The sequence below is a fragment of the Falco naumanni genome, chromosome 11 (assembly GCF_017639655.2).
Source record: "Falco naumanni isolate bFalNau1 chromosome 11, bFalNau1.pat, whole genome shotgun sequence".
Classification (NCBI taxonomy): Eukaryota; Metazoa; Chordata; class Aves; order Falconiformes; family Falconidae; genus Falco; species Falco naumanni.
Window position 1 is genome coordinate 24,451,656 of NC_054064.1, and position 16,100 is coordinate 24,467,755.

General features: G+C 54.3%; 1 protein-coding gene across 2 annotated transcripts; it reads left to right on the plus strand.

The window, feature by feature from the left end:
- The first annotated feature begins 445 nt into the window (after positions 1–445).
- Positions 446–15,351, plus strand: LOC121095748 (mucin-5AC-like). 2 transcript variants are annotated; one of them, XM_040610986.1, is made up of 5 exons: positions 446–559; positions 10,188–10,658; positions 11,739–12,068; positions 12,232–12,398; positions 13,180–15,351. In XM_040610986.1, exons 1-5 carry the CDS (start codon positions 493–495, stop codon positions 13,222–13,224), a joined length of 1,080 nt encoding a protein of 359 aa, XP_040466920.1. In that variant the 5' UTR covers positions 446–492; the 3' UTR covers positions 13,225–15,351. The 2 variants fall into 2 exon arrangements, with proteins under 2 accessions (XP_040466920.1, XP_040466921.1); XM_040610987.1 differs by having other exon boundaries at positions 11,742–12,068.
- The last annotated feature ends 749 nt before the right edge of the window (positions 15,352–16,100 follow it).

The window sequence follows — 16,100 nt, forward strand, 5'->3', positions numbered from 1 at the left end:
GTGGTGCAGGACTGGATCGGGGATGCCCGGAACAGGGTAGGACCGGACCGGGGGTGCCTGGGACCGGGAAGGACCGAACCGGGGGGTGCCCTGCCGAAACAGGGGTGGCCGCTCTGGGGATGCCTGGGCCGGTGCGGGACCGGACCGAGAGTGCGCTGCCAGAACCGGGGGTACCGAGGACCAACCGGCGATGCTGCGGGCGGTGCCGAACCGGCCCGGGGCTGCCGGGGACCGAACGGGGACCGGATCGGGAGTGTTCTGCCCGAAACGGAGGTGCAGGGCACCGGCCTGGGGGCGGCGGGGAGGACGGTGCGGAGTCGGACCGGGGGTGCCGGGGGTGGGTGCGGGGGGGGCCGGGAGTGGAGGGGGTGGCAGCGGCCCCCGCCCCGCGCCTCCGGGGCCGGACCACGTGTCGCCCGCCCCGCCCCGGCCGCCGTCCCGCCCCGGCGCCGCGCCGGTGCCGCCGGCGGAGCCAGCGCGGATCGGCCCAGCATGGAGGGGACGCGGAGCGCCCTGCTCCGCCTCGCCGCCGCCTGCTGCCTGCTCTGCGCCCTGCCAGGTACCGGGGCCCGAGGGGTACCGGGGCGCGAAGGGGAGGGCGGCCCGGGGAGTCCCGCCGGTCTCGCCGCGGCGGGGGCAGCCGTCGGGGGCCGCGCCGGGGCCCGGGCTCCTCCGCCCACCGGTGGGGGCCGCGGGAAAAGGGTCTGGGGAGCCCCCCCCGGGGATGGAAACCGCGGAGCAGCGCCCCGAGCCCAGCCTCCAAACTCGGGCGAGGTGCCCCCAGCGCCCCGGTGGGCGCGCAGGTAAGGGCTCCCGGCGATGCTCGGCGGGGGGTGGCCGAGCCCCGCGCCCAGGCAGCGGCCACGCCGCCCGCCCCGGCCTTGCCCGTACAAGGCGGCTGCTCCCCCGGCTTCACCTCCCCGGCCCCGCGGGGAGCCCGAGGGCGCGGGCGGGGGGCGAGCAGTGAGCCCGGGGACACTCGCCCGGCAGCCCCCGGCCCTGTGGTCCCCCGTCTCAGCCCCCCGCAGCTTTTGGGTGCCTACAAGCTGCTGCTGAGCTCCCCACCGAGGGGACCCCGGACAAAGCCCGAGCTCCGCCGCCTCCCTGCCGGCATGGGGCGTCCGGCCCGGCCCGCGAAGGGGGAGGGGGCGACGTGCGTGCCCGGGAGGGGGCGGGGGCAGACCCCGGCCGCAGGGACTCCCCCCGGCTGGGTGTCGGGGCTGCTCCACCGGCAGCGCGTCCCCACGTGGGCCCGCGCAGCTGCAGCGTGGCGCTGACAGCCCCGCCGCGTGGCGGGAGCGTCCCGAGCGGGGGCTGTCGCCGTACCCCGGGACCCTGGCAGTGACCGAGTCCGAGCTGGCGTGTAAGGGCTTGCCTGGGGCTCGGGAAGCAAACGTGTTCCCTCTTCTGTGCCACTGAGTACAAACCCTTGGCCAGACCCTGGGCAGATCGCAGCGTGGTGGCGGCAGCAACAGAGACAGGGCTGGCACGTAGTAACTAGGTCTCTAGTAAGTCATTGGGCTGGTAAAAACCTCGTGTAGGTGCCTGCAGGGCTGAGCCTGGGCAGCGAGAGCTGTGCTCGGGCTGAGGTTTTGGGTGCCAGATGTAGTTTGGCTGGCTCGAGGCTGAGCACAAGGAAACGGTCCCAAACCAGCCCCTTCATGTGGGCAGAGCCTTGGGTGATGCTGCACTCCCCCCGCCAGAGCAGCTGCCCTGCGAGGGGGTGACTGAGGAACAACTCGCTGACAGAGGAACAACGGGATTTCCATTGCCGAGAGGAGGAGCAGCTCAGGGCTGGCCCCGTGTTTTGCAGCGTTTCTGGCCCCCAGCACAGTGGGGTACCCCTGGGGACCCCCTGCTGCAGCTGGCTCATAGGAGAGGACACCTCTCACTGCAAACTCCAGGACTCAGTAGCAGAATTAAGGTTGCACTGGGTTTTTCCTGGGATCTTTCATGCTTAGTGTCCCAACCCCAAAGTCCCTTCACAGCCTCAAGAAATGGCACCTGGGATTAGCCTGGCCCTTGTCCTCATGGCTTTTGGATCCCAGCCACAGTTGAGAGGGTAAATGTTTTGTGAAAATAGATGGCATAGAAGAGAGGCCACCAATAAAAAAAATGCCCCATGGCAAGCACAACCCTTAATGAAACACCAGAGAATCCGGCAGGATGGTGATGGTGGTAGGGAAAAGGACAGTCCCTAGACAAACCTGCCCAAAACCAAGCTTGTCCCAGCTCCATGAGCTGGTCTCTCCCCTGCTCCCAGCGCAGATCCCCTTTTGCCCCCCTCATCCAGCAGCGGCTGCTCCGGCTCCCCAGCCAGGTTTGCTGCGAGAGCGCAGAGGGGCTCGGGCTGCCGCATCCCCCGTGCGCTGCCCACCCCAGCCTCTCAATGCAGCCTTTCTTCCTTGCCTGCGGAAATCCACTTCCTCCAGCACCGTTAGTTAGCCCTACAAATAAAACCCCGAGTAATTTTGTTCTGGGCACTTTGCTGCTTCCCCCTCCCGTGCTGAGCTGCCTCGCGAACGGAGGGGATGGCGCAGGGCCGGGAGCGGCAGGAGCACATAAAGCCCCATCTGTCGGCACTGGGGCCGCACACAGGCGGGCAGTGTGTCTGCTTGCAGAGCCCCGCAGCCCATTTGCCATTAATTTTTTTCCCCCTTGTTTTTCCAGGGTGAGGGGGAGTGGATGGACCCAACCCGACCCTGGCTGGATGGCTCCGGCTCTCCCGCACCCAGAACTGAGCCACAGCTCGGTCCTCTCCTCAAGGCTGGTCCCTCCAGCTCTGCGGGGTAACCACCCACCCTGCACCCCCTGCCCAGCCCCATCAAGTCGTGCTGTCAGTCTTTGATGCCATTTCTGCGAGTGCTTGTCCCTCAGCCCCAGGTGTGGGGTGGGTCTTGGCTCCCTGCTGCCCCTCCAAGGCCTGACCCGCTGGGCAGGGGTGAAGCGCTTGCCTCCCTCAGCTCTCTTGGCCCCATCCCTCTGGCTAAAGAGGAGGAGGGACGAGCCAAAGCATGGAGGCCCCTCTCCCTCCTTCCTCTCCGCTGAGATCCTCTGGGTGGGCAGACACAGCTCTTGCTGCAGGGGCTTCCACGGGGCCGCCTTGGAGCAGCTCTCACAAGGCTCAGGTCTGGGGACATGTCCTGAGCCCCATAGGGCTGCTCAGGTCAGGGCCTGGGCACGTGCTTGCCGTGCACGACCCAAACTGCTGCTGCTCGGGGCAGGGTGGTTCATCCGAGCCCCACAGCCCATGAAACCAGCGTCTACACAGCTGGAAGGTCCTGGGGGCTGCTCAGGGCTGGGCAGGTTTCCTGATGTCTAGACTCACCTCAGCTCACGCCACACTGCACTGGAGACCAGGCTCCCTGCTGACATGGGCCTGCTATTGAGGCAACTGGCTAATTAATTTTCTCCTAATGACGTGAGTGCTTCCTCCACCGCAGCTGTGACTCCTGAGGTAAACAGGGCCAGGGCTGGCTGATGCCAGAGCTCCCTGCTGTTGCTGTATTTTTGGGGTTACGCAGCCCCAGAGAAGGGCAGGCTTCTCAGGCCTTGGTGCCGTGCGTGTCCTCAGCGGCCTCTGGGAAAGGGGTCTTCATCATGGCTCTGTCCCACCACCAAAGAACAAAGCAAACAGCGCGGGAGCTTCTTGGGCACCTTCTTACCAGGCAGGATGCTTCATAGCTGCATATGGCCAGTGGAAAATAACTGGCTGGTGTGACAGAGTGGCTGAGCAAGGCAGCCTGCACCCCGCTTTTGCCCTGCTGCGGGAAGTCAGGATGAGACCTCTCGCCTCTAAAGAGGGGATCAGCAATGGGGCTTCCTGCAGGCCTGTGGGAAACAGTTTCTTGCATCTCTCCCTGCCTTGGCTGGGTGGGGAAGGGCTCATGTGGCAGGGCTAGGCAGAGCATGCCACCCTGGGGTGCTGTGTCCTGCAGGCAGGCGCTGGGGCTGGCGCTGCCCCCCTTCCCAGTTTGGGCTCCAGTACCGTGGCGTGCTCTGGGCATGTCTGTGCTGTTTTATGGGTTTTCCTAGTACTGAAGAACCTGCCCTTGGCGTTTATGGTGCTCATCTCTGCTCTCACAACTCTTGCTCTGCCCTGCTTTGCCATGCCACCGTTGGCTGGTTGTCCCTGTCCCAAACGCAGTGCCATCAAACAAGGTGGCAGCACTTGCTCCCCTTTTTGCTCCCCCAGTGGTTCACGCCTGAGGCCTGGCATCTGCAGATGTCCTGGGGAAACGTCCTCCAGCCTTCCCGGGCAGGTTGGGCACTGGGCTGTCCCTCCCCAGTGCTGCACTCTCTGGGCACCCCATATCTAATCTGAGCCCCGTCTCGTGCTCGGCTCGTGGCCACCTGCCTATCAGGCTGGAAGGAGCTTCTTGGTCAGGAGACCCAGTTTCTATTCCTGTCACTTACCACAGCCCTTGCTTTGCAGCGTGCTTGGCCTGGCAGCATTCCAGGGCTTGGCACCCCCAGTTCAGCCCCCCCAGTTTCACTGCCTGTGCAACAGGGCACAGCTCAGCCCACAGAGGCCACATGGAGTGCGATGAATTAACTTGTTGCTGTGCAAGAGCATCACTTTGGTCCCTGAGCAGGCTGTGAGGTCCAATCTGTCCCCAAGTCCCATGGACGCTCCTTGCAGCCCATTCAGCCTCTCTCCGCTGCGATAGGGACAGTCCCAGCATCAGCCCTGACAGGGGTAACACTGGAGCCTGCAGTAAATGCAGCCCAGTGACATCCTGCCTCCATCGAGGTCCTACAAGGTATCACACTGGAGCTGATCCGGTTGTTGCCCTCTGTACCGGATCTGCGACTCTGAGCCTTGCTTTGTTGCGATGAGGGTGTTTGCTGTACAGCATCCCTGGGTGCATCTGGCACCTACCTGAAGGGCTCCAGAAATCTCTTCTGCCACTTCTGTTTTTTCATTCCAAGTTCTGCGCTAAGGAGAAGAGGTCAGGCTCAGCTGGTATCTAATCAGCAGCTACTCCAGTTCTGCTTTTAAGTGAAACAAAGAGCCTTGGTTTTAAATCCCGCTATATGGTTTTATTTGCATTTATACTGGAGCTCTTTTCCCTTGAAGAGGTTGTTTAATTACTGTTGGTTAGTAACCATAAAAATGTAATAACTGGCAACAAAAGACAATTTCTACACTTAATGGAGTGCTTTGCTAAGCGATAGGATACAATGTAATTGCTTAAATACACATAGGTTACAGCTTATGCTGTTACTTTTTAAACATAAAAAAAAAAACTTTACTAGGTTGTTTGCAACTTGAGCTGTTACACTTAAATGGGAATTGAATTCAGTTAGTGCACAAAAATAGCATTTCAGAAGTGTCTGGGTGCCTTTTCAGTGAATCAGAGTAGTGGTTTGACATGCATTCTGCAGGAAGCTGATTTAAGTGAGGTGCTATGTGCAGACAGTGACAGCCTGCGCAGGATACATCTGCACCAGCAGTCCTGCTCCTGCGGGCACTTTTTCTGAAATCCTGGGTGGTTGCTTTCATGTCTTTGTGCTCAGCTCTCGCCTGGGTCTCTGTGCACCTCTTCCAGTAGTGACTGCAATCTGCACCCCGCTGTCCTGCTTTCCCCTGAGCCCTAGCAGCCAGCCTGCCACTGGTCTCCTTGCTTTATGTGGCTCTCCTACATCTCATTCTAGAGGGATTTCAGAAACAGTGGTAAAGCCTATGGACCAGAGTTGGGTTTGTGTTGACCCTTGGGGAGCTCAGGCTGCTGTTTCTGGCTAGGAAACCTAGGTAGGAAGGGGAGTGCAGAGGATGCTGCTGGGACTGGGGCATGTGGGTTGTGGCAAGAGCTCGTCCGCAGGCTGGCCCAGCTGAGGCCCTGCTCTGTCTCACTGCCTTCTTCTGTTCCGAGAAACAAGTAGATGGCAGGGTGACTGTTGTGGCAGGGGACGGAGGAGAGGTCCCCGCTCTGTGTGGCTATCCTGACATAGCAGTGAACGCTCGGTGCTGGTTGTACAAACCTTCCTCAGCCCCTCGGCTTGGCCCCAGCCCTGAAACTTGGGCAGGGAGCACAAAGCAGGAACAGCCTCGTCTCCTGCAGAGCTGGCTTCCTTCACTCCTCTCCGTTATGGCATATTTATACCATGTCTGGAGCTGGTGGGAGCTTGGGTTCATGTGTGGAGGTCCCTAAGTGTCGTCACACAGCGCTGGAGAGGGGCCGAAGCCAGGAGCTGATGCTCAGAGCCCTCCCTTCCCTCGCAGAGCAGAGACTGTTTCCCACCCTTGTCCAAGGCAGGGGCTTCTTGGCTGGCTGCATCCCTCTTCCCTTGGGACTGCTCTCTTCCCTCGCCCCTCTCATTTCCCAGACAGAGGTCACTGCAGTCAGCACTGTCCCATGGGAGCTGCCGCTACAAATCCACCAGCCCAGCCCTGATGTGGTCTGAGATCGCTGGTTCTCACCACATGCAGATGGAGCCTGGTGGTTAGCGCAGATGCAGGGCAGGAGCGGGGCTGTAGCCAGGAGACCGCCAGCCAGCTCTGCTGCAGCAGGCACTGCAGCATAACCAAAGCAAACCCACACTTGGTTCCCCATCTGGGAAACAGAGATGCTGGTGTTATCAGAGCTCTTGTTTGCGGCTGGTCCTGCTGCTTCACTTGCAGTATGGTCGTAGCTGCTTTTTATTATGAATCCAAGGGTGACTGCACCTTCACCAGCTGTCTTGGGGTGCTGCAACTGTCAGGCCTCGGAGGATCCCAGAGAAGGTGAAGGGAACTCCTTCCCTTTCCATCTGAGACAAGAGGGGCTTGGTTCCCTCCTGCCTCCAGGAGCCGATTAAGGCGATGCCTTAGGCAATGCAGCCACAGCCCTCCTGGCATGTGGTGCAGGAAGCAGAGCTCCTCCAGGAAGACACCAGAGTAACGAGCTCTGACATGCGTCTCTATAAGTAACTGATAAACAGCTAAAAACATCATCACTCAGTGACTGAAGCAGCAGCGACAGCACTAGAGCTGGGGATTTTCCAGCCTGTTGGGCACTAAGGATCCAGAGCAAACCACAGTGGTTGGACCCTGGAGGATCACAGCTGACCTGAGGTTTGCTGGGTCTCATTCAGCGCAGCCAGCTGCAGCAGCTTCCAGCAAAGTCATGCTTTCCTGCACTGTACTGCGGGGACTGCACCGGAGCTGGGTGGGAATAGCTAGCCTGTTTGGGTGATAAAACTGCAGGGAAAAAAAGTTGTGGCACTGCAGCAATGATGTAGCAAATCTTAATGCAAGACCCTGTGGGGGAGTAATTTTATTTTAAACAAAACAAAAGTAAAACTCATTTGTGCCTGCACTCTTTAACACCTACATGCTCACAAGCACCTTGCACATATTGGGTATTTAGCACAGGTGCTTTGCTTGCTGACTGCTGGCTTTGGATGTGCCCTTACCCCTTAGGAGCTGATAGACTGTGATGTTGATCTTTTGTCTGTCTGGCCCCGACTGATCAGGATTTACTCGCTGTCCTTTGTTTCCTTGCCCATCTTAAGGCTCTTGCCTTGCTCTCTACCTTCCTACCTTAATGGCTTGAGTTTGTGTTAGCCTGGTTTAGGCTGTCCCTTTTTTGAGGCTCTCCTTTGTTTCCTGAGCTGGGTGTGCTGTGATTTGCTGGGCTGGATGACCTGCTAATCTAGGTGCCATCGACACCTGCCATGCTCAAAGGCTTCTGAGTAGGTGTCCTGCTGCCCCAGCTGTTCCCCTTCCTGCTCCATACCTGCCAATGTCAATATCTCTTCTGCAACTTTCCACAAATCAGGTTTTACACACCACAGTGCTGTGTTATGCCAGACCTGAGTCGGCTGCTGCTCCAGCACAAGCCTTTCTGCAACGGTCCTACTACACTCCAGTGAGATGCAGGGCTGGAGCAGCCTGTTCACCGGGGCACTGCTTCCTTGGCTGTCATGGACACTGGGCAATTCTGTGGGAAGAAGCTGTGTGGCTACTTAGAGAGAGAAGAGCTTAAGGAAATACCACTCCCACTAGCTCTCCCTCTTGCAGACAGCAGGGAGCTGTGTGTGCAGCCCATCCTTATTCACAGGGTGGGAGGAGCAGTTTGTCCCTACAGCCCCTCCTGGCAGGGATGCCAGTCCCTGACACTGTGGGGAGGTGCCCTGGTGTGTATGGCCCAGACTCATCCACCCTCCCCCTGGCTTTCCTTTCCTAGTCAGAAACTGGCATGACTGTTTCAGAGTTGCTCAAGCCTTTGTGCAAGACAGCTTTCCCCAAATCTTTCCGCTGCGTGACCCCAAACACGGCTTCCCACCCTGTGGGAAGCTGTCCCAGGCACAGGCCAGCTATTCAAAGCAGCACACAGCCAGGCTCACCGCTGACTAGGCACCTGGCCACCACCTTTCCTGTTTATCCCACGGTGACAGCTCAGCTCTGTGTGTCTGCTGCATAACAGCAAGTAGTTGGGTGTTTACAGAGTGAGCATCTGCCAGTGTCCAGCTGCGATCTTTCAGCATTGCCCAGCATAGGCCCTGGAGCTGCTACGACCTCACCCAGCAGGCACTGTGCTGAACAGCAACGCTGGGTTGAGGGCTGGAAATTGCAGCATAAGGAGCTGCGCACTTTGGTGCCTGATCCCAGGAAATACAGTGCTCAGCTTTTTTTCCTTCCAGGTGTCACTGGTGTAAGCATATCCTATGCCTTAGCTCCATTTCAGAGAGCAGCTTGCTTTGTTCAGAGGCGCGTTGTGGCCAGACAGCTGGATCCAGGCAAGGCCAAAGGGAGCATCACTTACGCTTTCGGTCTCTCTGTTTAAGTTGCCCCAGCTGGGGCTCCCGTTGAGAGCTTGTTCTCCAAATGTGCTGAGCAGGGTTGTGCTGCCTGCTTGTTTGTTGCCCGCAGAAACCCTCCTGGGACTGTGGCCCCGGGCCGGGGAAGCACAGCTCCATCAGGCTGCTTTGGGGTTTTGCATTCTCCAGCTGGTCAGGGTACTGCAAAGGTCTCTTGAGAGAGACGTATTGTGTCTTTTTTTAGGGCCTGTTAAGTGCTGTAGCTGGAGAAGAGCTCTGATAACTGTGTCCATTCTGAAGAGCTTTTAAAAACTGCTGAGATTTCCCCAAAGCCTTAGTACGAGAGTGAGCTGCTTTGTTAGTAGATGAATGTTTCTTGGTTACAGCATCTGATTTGGATGCTTCTCCATGGTGGAGAGAGTAGGCATGAAGATGTATTTACTTCAGTACCTTTATTTTTTTCTGTAGTTGGCTCATCACGCCTCTGTGGCTTGGGTAGAAACTTGAACAGAAATTGTCAAAATATTGACCATGCAATGCATTTAAATTGTCTGGAGTGTCCATCCTGATGTGACTACATTTCTTTGTTTTCTTCCTGTTTACACCCTAAAAAACCCTCACAGATCCATATTTATGAACAGGGAATGTAAGATCCTTGTGGTTTTACTCCTCCCACATGCTGTCACACTGTCTAGCAGCTGTAGATCCAGGAGGGATCCTTGCTCACTGAAGGTTCCTGCTAGGGAAGCTGGCACTGTTTGCTGTAGTGGGAGGCTGAGTAGCTCCTCATTTTTATAACAACAGTCACACCTTATGGTGGTGATGTGTTCATAAATAGCTCATGAAGGCGGCTCCCGAAGTATACCACAAGCCCTGTTAGCTGTACTACTCTCTTGCTAACTTCACTTTTCCCTCTAGCAGGAGCCCCACACTACTACTGACTAGCATATGCTTTACCCTTGCCAGCCACAGACTTTTTAAATGTCACTTTTCTACACTTCATCAGAACAGGGCAGCTAGAGGGTCTGCTTCCACTTTTTGCCTGCTTATATTTTTTTCTGCACCACTTCTGACTCTCAATGAACCAAGGAAGACTTTTCTAAGTTTCTCACAGAATCAGGTCTCAGGTGGTACTTTTAAAAAACCTCTAAAAAGGTTTAAAAGGTTCTCCAGGGCAGAGGGGTTAGTGATGCTAACCCCACAGACCAGGAGCACAGGGCCTGAGGCAAGGGAGGGTAAAGACAGGTCCCCTAGAACAGTTCCCTTCCTCAGAGAGGCCAGGAGGACAGAGGAGCTATTTGAAGCCCTTCCCAAGTGTGAACCTGTGCTGGATTTGGAGTTCAGGGGATGGAGAGGTTCAGTTCCTGGCCTCCCCCTCTGATTCTCCTCTCAGTGTGGGGTCTCTGACAAACTTCTCAGCATTTCTTAACACTGTTCCATAGGAGAGGGACAGAAGACAGCAGAGATCTTGATGACACCATCACCTTTTCCTAGCACAGTGCTAACCTCGCATCAGTCAAGGGAAGCCTCTGAATTCAGTCCTGTGACTACTGCCATTCCCGAGACAAGCTTGGAGAAAAACTTCACTGCTGCAACACTCAATGCCACTGGAGCCCACGCTACAGAGATGGAGGATGCTTCCATCCCTACCATCCCCATGGTAGGCACCAAGGCAGAGAGACTGCAGGCTTCCACCACTGCCAGCCCTGGGAATGTCACAGTTACACAGCATGAGCACCATAACACAAGCTTGTCAGTCAACAGCAGCACTGAAATCCCCTCCTCTGCTGTGACTGCCAGTACTCTGGAAGAAAATCAGTCCAACCACGAAGACACAGAGCCTTTCAGCACAACTGAAGAAATGGATGATGCTAGCAGCGCAACACCCACGCTTCCTCTGAACAGTGTGCCGGGTGAGGTTTTGTCTTTATTGCCTGTGCAGAAAGTCCTGCCCCAAGGATGCAGAACTTGGAAACTTTTGTAAACTCTTAAAGAAACTGGAGATAGGGAGAACAATGATACAGTAAGCGCAGCCAGTTCAGTGGGACTGACTTGCAGAGGTGCTGTTAGTTCATCATCCTCTTTCCAGACCCCATTAATTAGGGTATTAATTGTGCTGGGTGCTTTCTGATGAGGGCATTGACTGTTTTCAGGGACGTCCTTTATATATTTCTTCCAAAACAATGTGCTTCAGCAGTGCTGCCCAGCTGGGCTCTTCCTGCACCAGCGCTGGGGGCTTGACAGGAGCCTTCCCTGCCACCTGCAGAACAGGGCAGCACACCCTCCCTTAACACAAAGCATGGAGATTGGCAGGGACAAGCATCAGCCTATCCATCCCTGTGGGAACCCCTACCCTACCTTCAGATCCCTGTGGGCAGCATGGGAACTGGCTATAGGGTCAGTGATCCCAGTCTCGCCCACCTTGGGGCCTGCCGGCTGTCACACACACCCGATGCAAGGCAGTGGTTGATGGACCATTGATTTGCATGGTGTTCATGCACAAGCACATCTTTCATCCTGGCTTGTGTCATGGGGTCCTGGTCCTGCTGTTCTGTGACACACAGACACAGCCTCAGGGGATGCTGCTACCCAGTCCCTGGGCAGCCCCCTTTGTGCTCGCCATAGGGAGGGATGAGAGACCTCTCCCAGTCTCTTGCTCTGGGGTGATGCCCGGTTCTGTGCAGAGCTGTTTGAGGCTTCTCTGCTTGGCCTTTGTCCCCAGAGGAGAGGACTTGTGGGCCCAGCTTAGGCTGGCTCCCATTGCAGATTGGCACATATGAAAACCAAGAGGACTTTCTAAGCACTGTGGCTTATAGTGTGGCTCAGCTGTGGCTGCGCTACAGGACCTGCTTGTTTTCCAAGGGCTGTCAATAAGATGCTTTTCCTGTAGTCCCAGCAGTCTTCCTTACAGCCTTACTTCCACCTCATCCAGTCCCACAGAACAGTATGCTTGCACTTACCCTTTGAAATAACTGCTTGTTCCTATTTTGCAGCAGCAACTAACAGCTCTCAGCTGGGGCCTTTTGATGGGCAGACTGTGGGGCCCACAGAAGCAAGGTCTGAAACCAGGCCAGGAACGAGCCCTGTGGCTGCCACAGATGGGAGCACCACCGAGCCCAGAACCTCCTCTGCTCCCATCTCCACTGTAGGGAGCACATCTTCTGCTACCGCCTCCAGTACCGTGACAGTGAGACCCCTTGTGACCAGCTCCACGTCCACCAGCACAGTTGCCATGCCCACCAGCCCATCTACACTGGGGCAGCCATTAGAGCCCATGCGCGAGAAAGCTTCTGTGCTGGATGTTGGTGACGATGAAAATCCAGGTAAATGCTCTGCTTTTGTCCCTGCTCTCACAAAACATAGCAAAGGGTTGGGGCTACCTCAGATTGCCTCTCGGTTGTACTGAGCAGAACCTGAAAAAAGAAGGCTTTGCTACTCCAGCCCCTGAAGGCTCTCCTTTGGCCTCATTCCTTGGTATCCTTGCAGAGCTACCCAGTTCTCCTTTGGATGATACAGCAAAGGCTGATCCTTTGGTAATCATCGTGATCTCCGTCTTCATTGTCATGGTGGGCATCCTAGGCCTGGTGGGCTTCTTGAGATACCGCCAGCACAACAGCCGCATGGAGTTCCGGCGCCTGCAGGACCTGCCCATGGTGAGTAATGCCTTCAGCCCAGCCTGACATGGTCTGGCTTGCCACTGGTTGCTTTGCAGTTCCCCTTCTACCACATTAACGATGCTTTGGGTATTTGCAGCAGCAGGAATGCTGATCATAACTCCTGTTCCCTCTTAGGTCCCTCTCCTTCCATCCAGGGTTTGAATCAAAGACCCAAGTCTCAAAGTTGGCCACTAAAGAAGCTTCCTGCCTTCCCCTCACTCTGCAGGGGAATGCTAAGAGCTTAAACAGAGGAAGGGGAGCTCTGAAATAACACCTTCCTAGCCTCTCCTCCTGTATTCTGATATATTTGCTTTGTGACTATGACAAAGCAGACTGCTCTGTTCCAGGGAGGTTGTCTGTCTGCATTTGACCCTTTGGGGATATAAAAGGATGTGAGGGTTTCAGAGGCTGGATTATCTCTGAGGAAGCTGCAGCTAACTCACTGTGCTTTCTGGGATAGAGGAGTACTGATTCCCTGCTACAGCTAGCAACCAAGCCGATGCTGTTTCAAGCTGAGTGGAGTTTTCCACATCCCTGCAGCAGGCAGGCTCTATCTGCATACGCCTCTTCTCTCCAAAAGCTGCAGCAGGAGGGGAGAGTGACAGTCCAAAGATCCAGGAATTGCACAGGGACAGCATTTAGGTGGACTGCTGGGCAGATGGCCACACTGTGACAGTATGGATGAGAAGGCTGTGCTGCCTGCACAACACTCTTCCAGGCTGGGACTGTATGCCAATGTGCAGGCATCTTATTAAAGCACACTCTTCTCTACTTCTAGGATGACATGATGGAGGACACCCCTCTCTCACTCTACAGCTACTAGGCGACCAGGCTTTCCTCTGCCTGGCCAGCTGAACTTCCCAGAGGAGAAGGCCTTGAGGACTTGGTCCCAGACAATCTGCTGAGGAATAAGGGGCTGTGATTTGCACGCAACTGAAAGATCCTTTTCAGATGGCTTTTGGGTTTAGACATTTTACATAGTTCAATGTTGAAGTTTTTATGCTGGGAATCAGAGCCCAAGTCTGGCCCTTTCCTCCAGGCCCTGAAGAGGTGCCTCCTCCTTTTAGTGTGGTGACCGATTAGCCAAGACAACCTTTGCCGTCATGTTCTGCATGAATCTCTTCTGTCCATCTTGGTGGCTGCTGCTTTTAAAGGAGGTGGGCAAGTGATCCATACAAGAGCTGTTAACACTGGTGGTGTCAGCACAGTGCTAGCAAAGGAGACTGCTGTTTTCTGAGAGAGCCAAGGATATGGAAATCAGTTCTCTTGGGCTCCCTCTTGTTCTGTATTTTTAAGGTTGTTTGGTTTGGTTTTTTTCTTGCACTTTTCTTGTTCCTGTTTCAGCTTTAGTCCTGGGATTGGCACTGCCTATCCTGAAACACCTACCAGGAGGATGACAGACTGCTCTGCTTCCTTCATACATGCGTACCTTTTCTCTTTAACCAGGGAAAACAGTTTTGTGGCCACTGGAGAAGTGCCCTTGCTACTTGATGTTGCTTTGAAGTTGCTGGGAGGAAAATTAACATAATTTTAGCTTAACAGGGCTTCATAAGACTCAGTCTATTGCCAATTAGACACACTAATTTGGTCTCACCAAAATTAGGATACTGTGTCTCCTACACTTGATGCTTTCAGCATATGTGTAAACTTGTTGCCCAGGTTCAGTAAATGCTTTGGTCCATTTCCTTGCCTGGATTGACACATGCCTTTCCTCAGGTACTTCCCATGTTGCTGCTAGCATCTGGTTGTTGAAAGTTGTCGTACAAAACTAGTACTGTGCTCTCCCTCCTCTGCTACACAAGGTCAAAGTTCCTTTACCTTCTAATGTTGGTCTTTGAGCCAGATGGTGTCTTGTCATGAGGACAGATGCTGGATGTAGGTGCCTTCCTCCCCTTCCCTTTCTAGGTGTTAGGCTGATTAGATTCTGCACTTTTGCCTCAAGATATCACTGCTGTAGACTGCACCCAAGGCTCCTGAGACCCTCAAGGAAACCCACAAACGAGAGCCTCTGAGTGTAAGTCTGAGGACCTCGCCTCAGAAAGACCAGAGTGTGCATGAGTGTCTTCATATAATTAACACCTGCTCCTTTTTTCTGATTCATTTGACTGCAGATAAACACATGCCTTCTCTAGAGTGTTTGGTTTTTGACTAAGCCAGTTGCTCCCTCAGGATACAGCAAGGGCTAGAGATTATCTACCACATTGCTCTTACAAGCCTCAGTCTCTCCTTTAAGTAGCAACACTTACTGACCACAGAAAGGACAAATGCCAGGCCTCACTAGCAAAAGTACCTTTTTTTCTTTCCAGTGCTGTTATTACTTGTCTTTGCGCAGGGCAAGGGGAATTTCCCCCATCAGCAGGGCTCAAATTATCTGCAAAGCCTAAAGATGGAGCAGAACCGGTCTGGGTCAAATAGATGCACTGGGTAAGGCAGCAGTTCCTTCTTCCTGTGTTACTACTTCCGAAGTGGCTGACAAATGGCTGCAGTGCAGTTTGGGTTCAGCTGTTGGCTTTGGCCTTCCATCTATTTATTGTAAGGATGCCCAGTAAAATAGGGAAGAAGGGTTGGTTCTCTCCTGCTATTATTGCATGAAAACTAAAGGGCAATTGTCACAGCTCCAAAGCTTTTGTATCAAGCATTGTCTGTACAGAGCAATCTCCCTAGCTACAGACTTGTTTCCCTTGCTGGAGGGCAGGGTGCTGCTGGGTTTTGGCACAGAGAGGCAAATTAGTGGTGGAAAATAGAACTCCATCCTGGCTGGAACTGGTGCAGGCTGGCATAGCTGGGAAGTGTCTCTGTATACAACTGAAAGGGCAGGGGCTGGTTGTTCTGGTTTCCCATGCATCGCTGTCCAGGGGAAAGGGGTGAGGAAGAAAAATCACCCAACACCAAAGTGCAACTTTCTTTGTAAAATATGTTAATAGTGGATTTTTTTTTTCTGCAATAAAGTTACAAATGCCAAAGGTGCCCTGGTCCTCATATTTTCATAGCAAGCCTCTAACTGAAAAGCTTTTATAGGTCACAATGAATCCTGTGATAAATCAACAGCAGCAGTTTGGGGTAGGAAGGCTCACAGAGCTGGTACTAGTGAAAATGCCAGACAGCTATAAATCATCGTTCTGTGGGTTCAGAAGGACACCACCCCCTGTTTGTGTCACTTCTTGTCAGGGTCATTCCCTGTCTGGGTTGACTGAGATTAATTTCTATACAGTCAAATCAGATTAAATCTGTTTTAGAGAACCACACTAGACCAAACAATCTAACATAAACCTTTAAACTCTCTTCCTTTGCCTCTGATTGAAGATATCCTTATTCTCCTCTGTTGTCAACTGTAACCCCAAACTCTGTTTACAGAAATATCCTGAAGCCAGCCTAATCCAAACCTAAGTAGCATCATCTGTCACACTTCTTTCCATTGTACAGGAGACAAAGCAAATTGAAAGGCACGTACTTCTTTTTTGTTTAGCTTTATAGCTGTTTTGAACTCTTTCCTTTGGAGTGCAGACCTACTGGAGCTAAGTGCTCACTGTTCGTTTCAAAAGTCTAGCTCTTGCTAAAGACCTGCTAAGAGTCTCTCCTGAGCTAATAGTCTCTCCTAGCTGTACAATAGCTGGGCAAAATCATTCAATTCATGTCACAGATTGTTGGTGCTACAAGATTTTCTACTGCAATAGGGAGCATGAAACTACTCAGTCATTG

Coding starts and splice junctions, on each gene's coding strand:
- LOC121095748 (XM_040610986.1), top strand. CDS start 493: ATGGAGGGGACGCGGAGCGCCCTGCTCCGCCTCGCCGCCGCCTGCTGC. Junction 10,659..11,738: donor TCCTCTGAACAGTGTGCCGG/GTGAGGTTTTGT, acceptor CCTATTTTGCAG/CAGCAACTAACAGCTCTCAG. Junction 12,399..13,179: donor GCCTGCAGGACCTGCCCATG/GTGAGTAATGCC, acceptor CTCTACTTCTAG/GATGACATGATGGAGGACAC.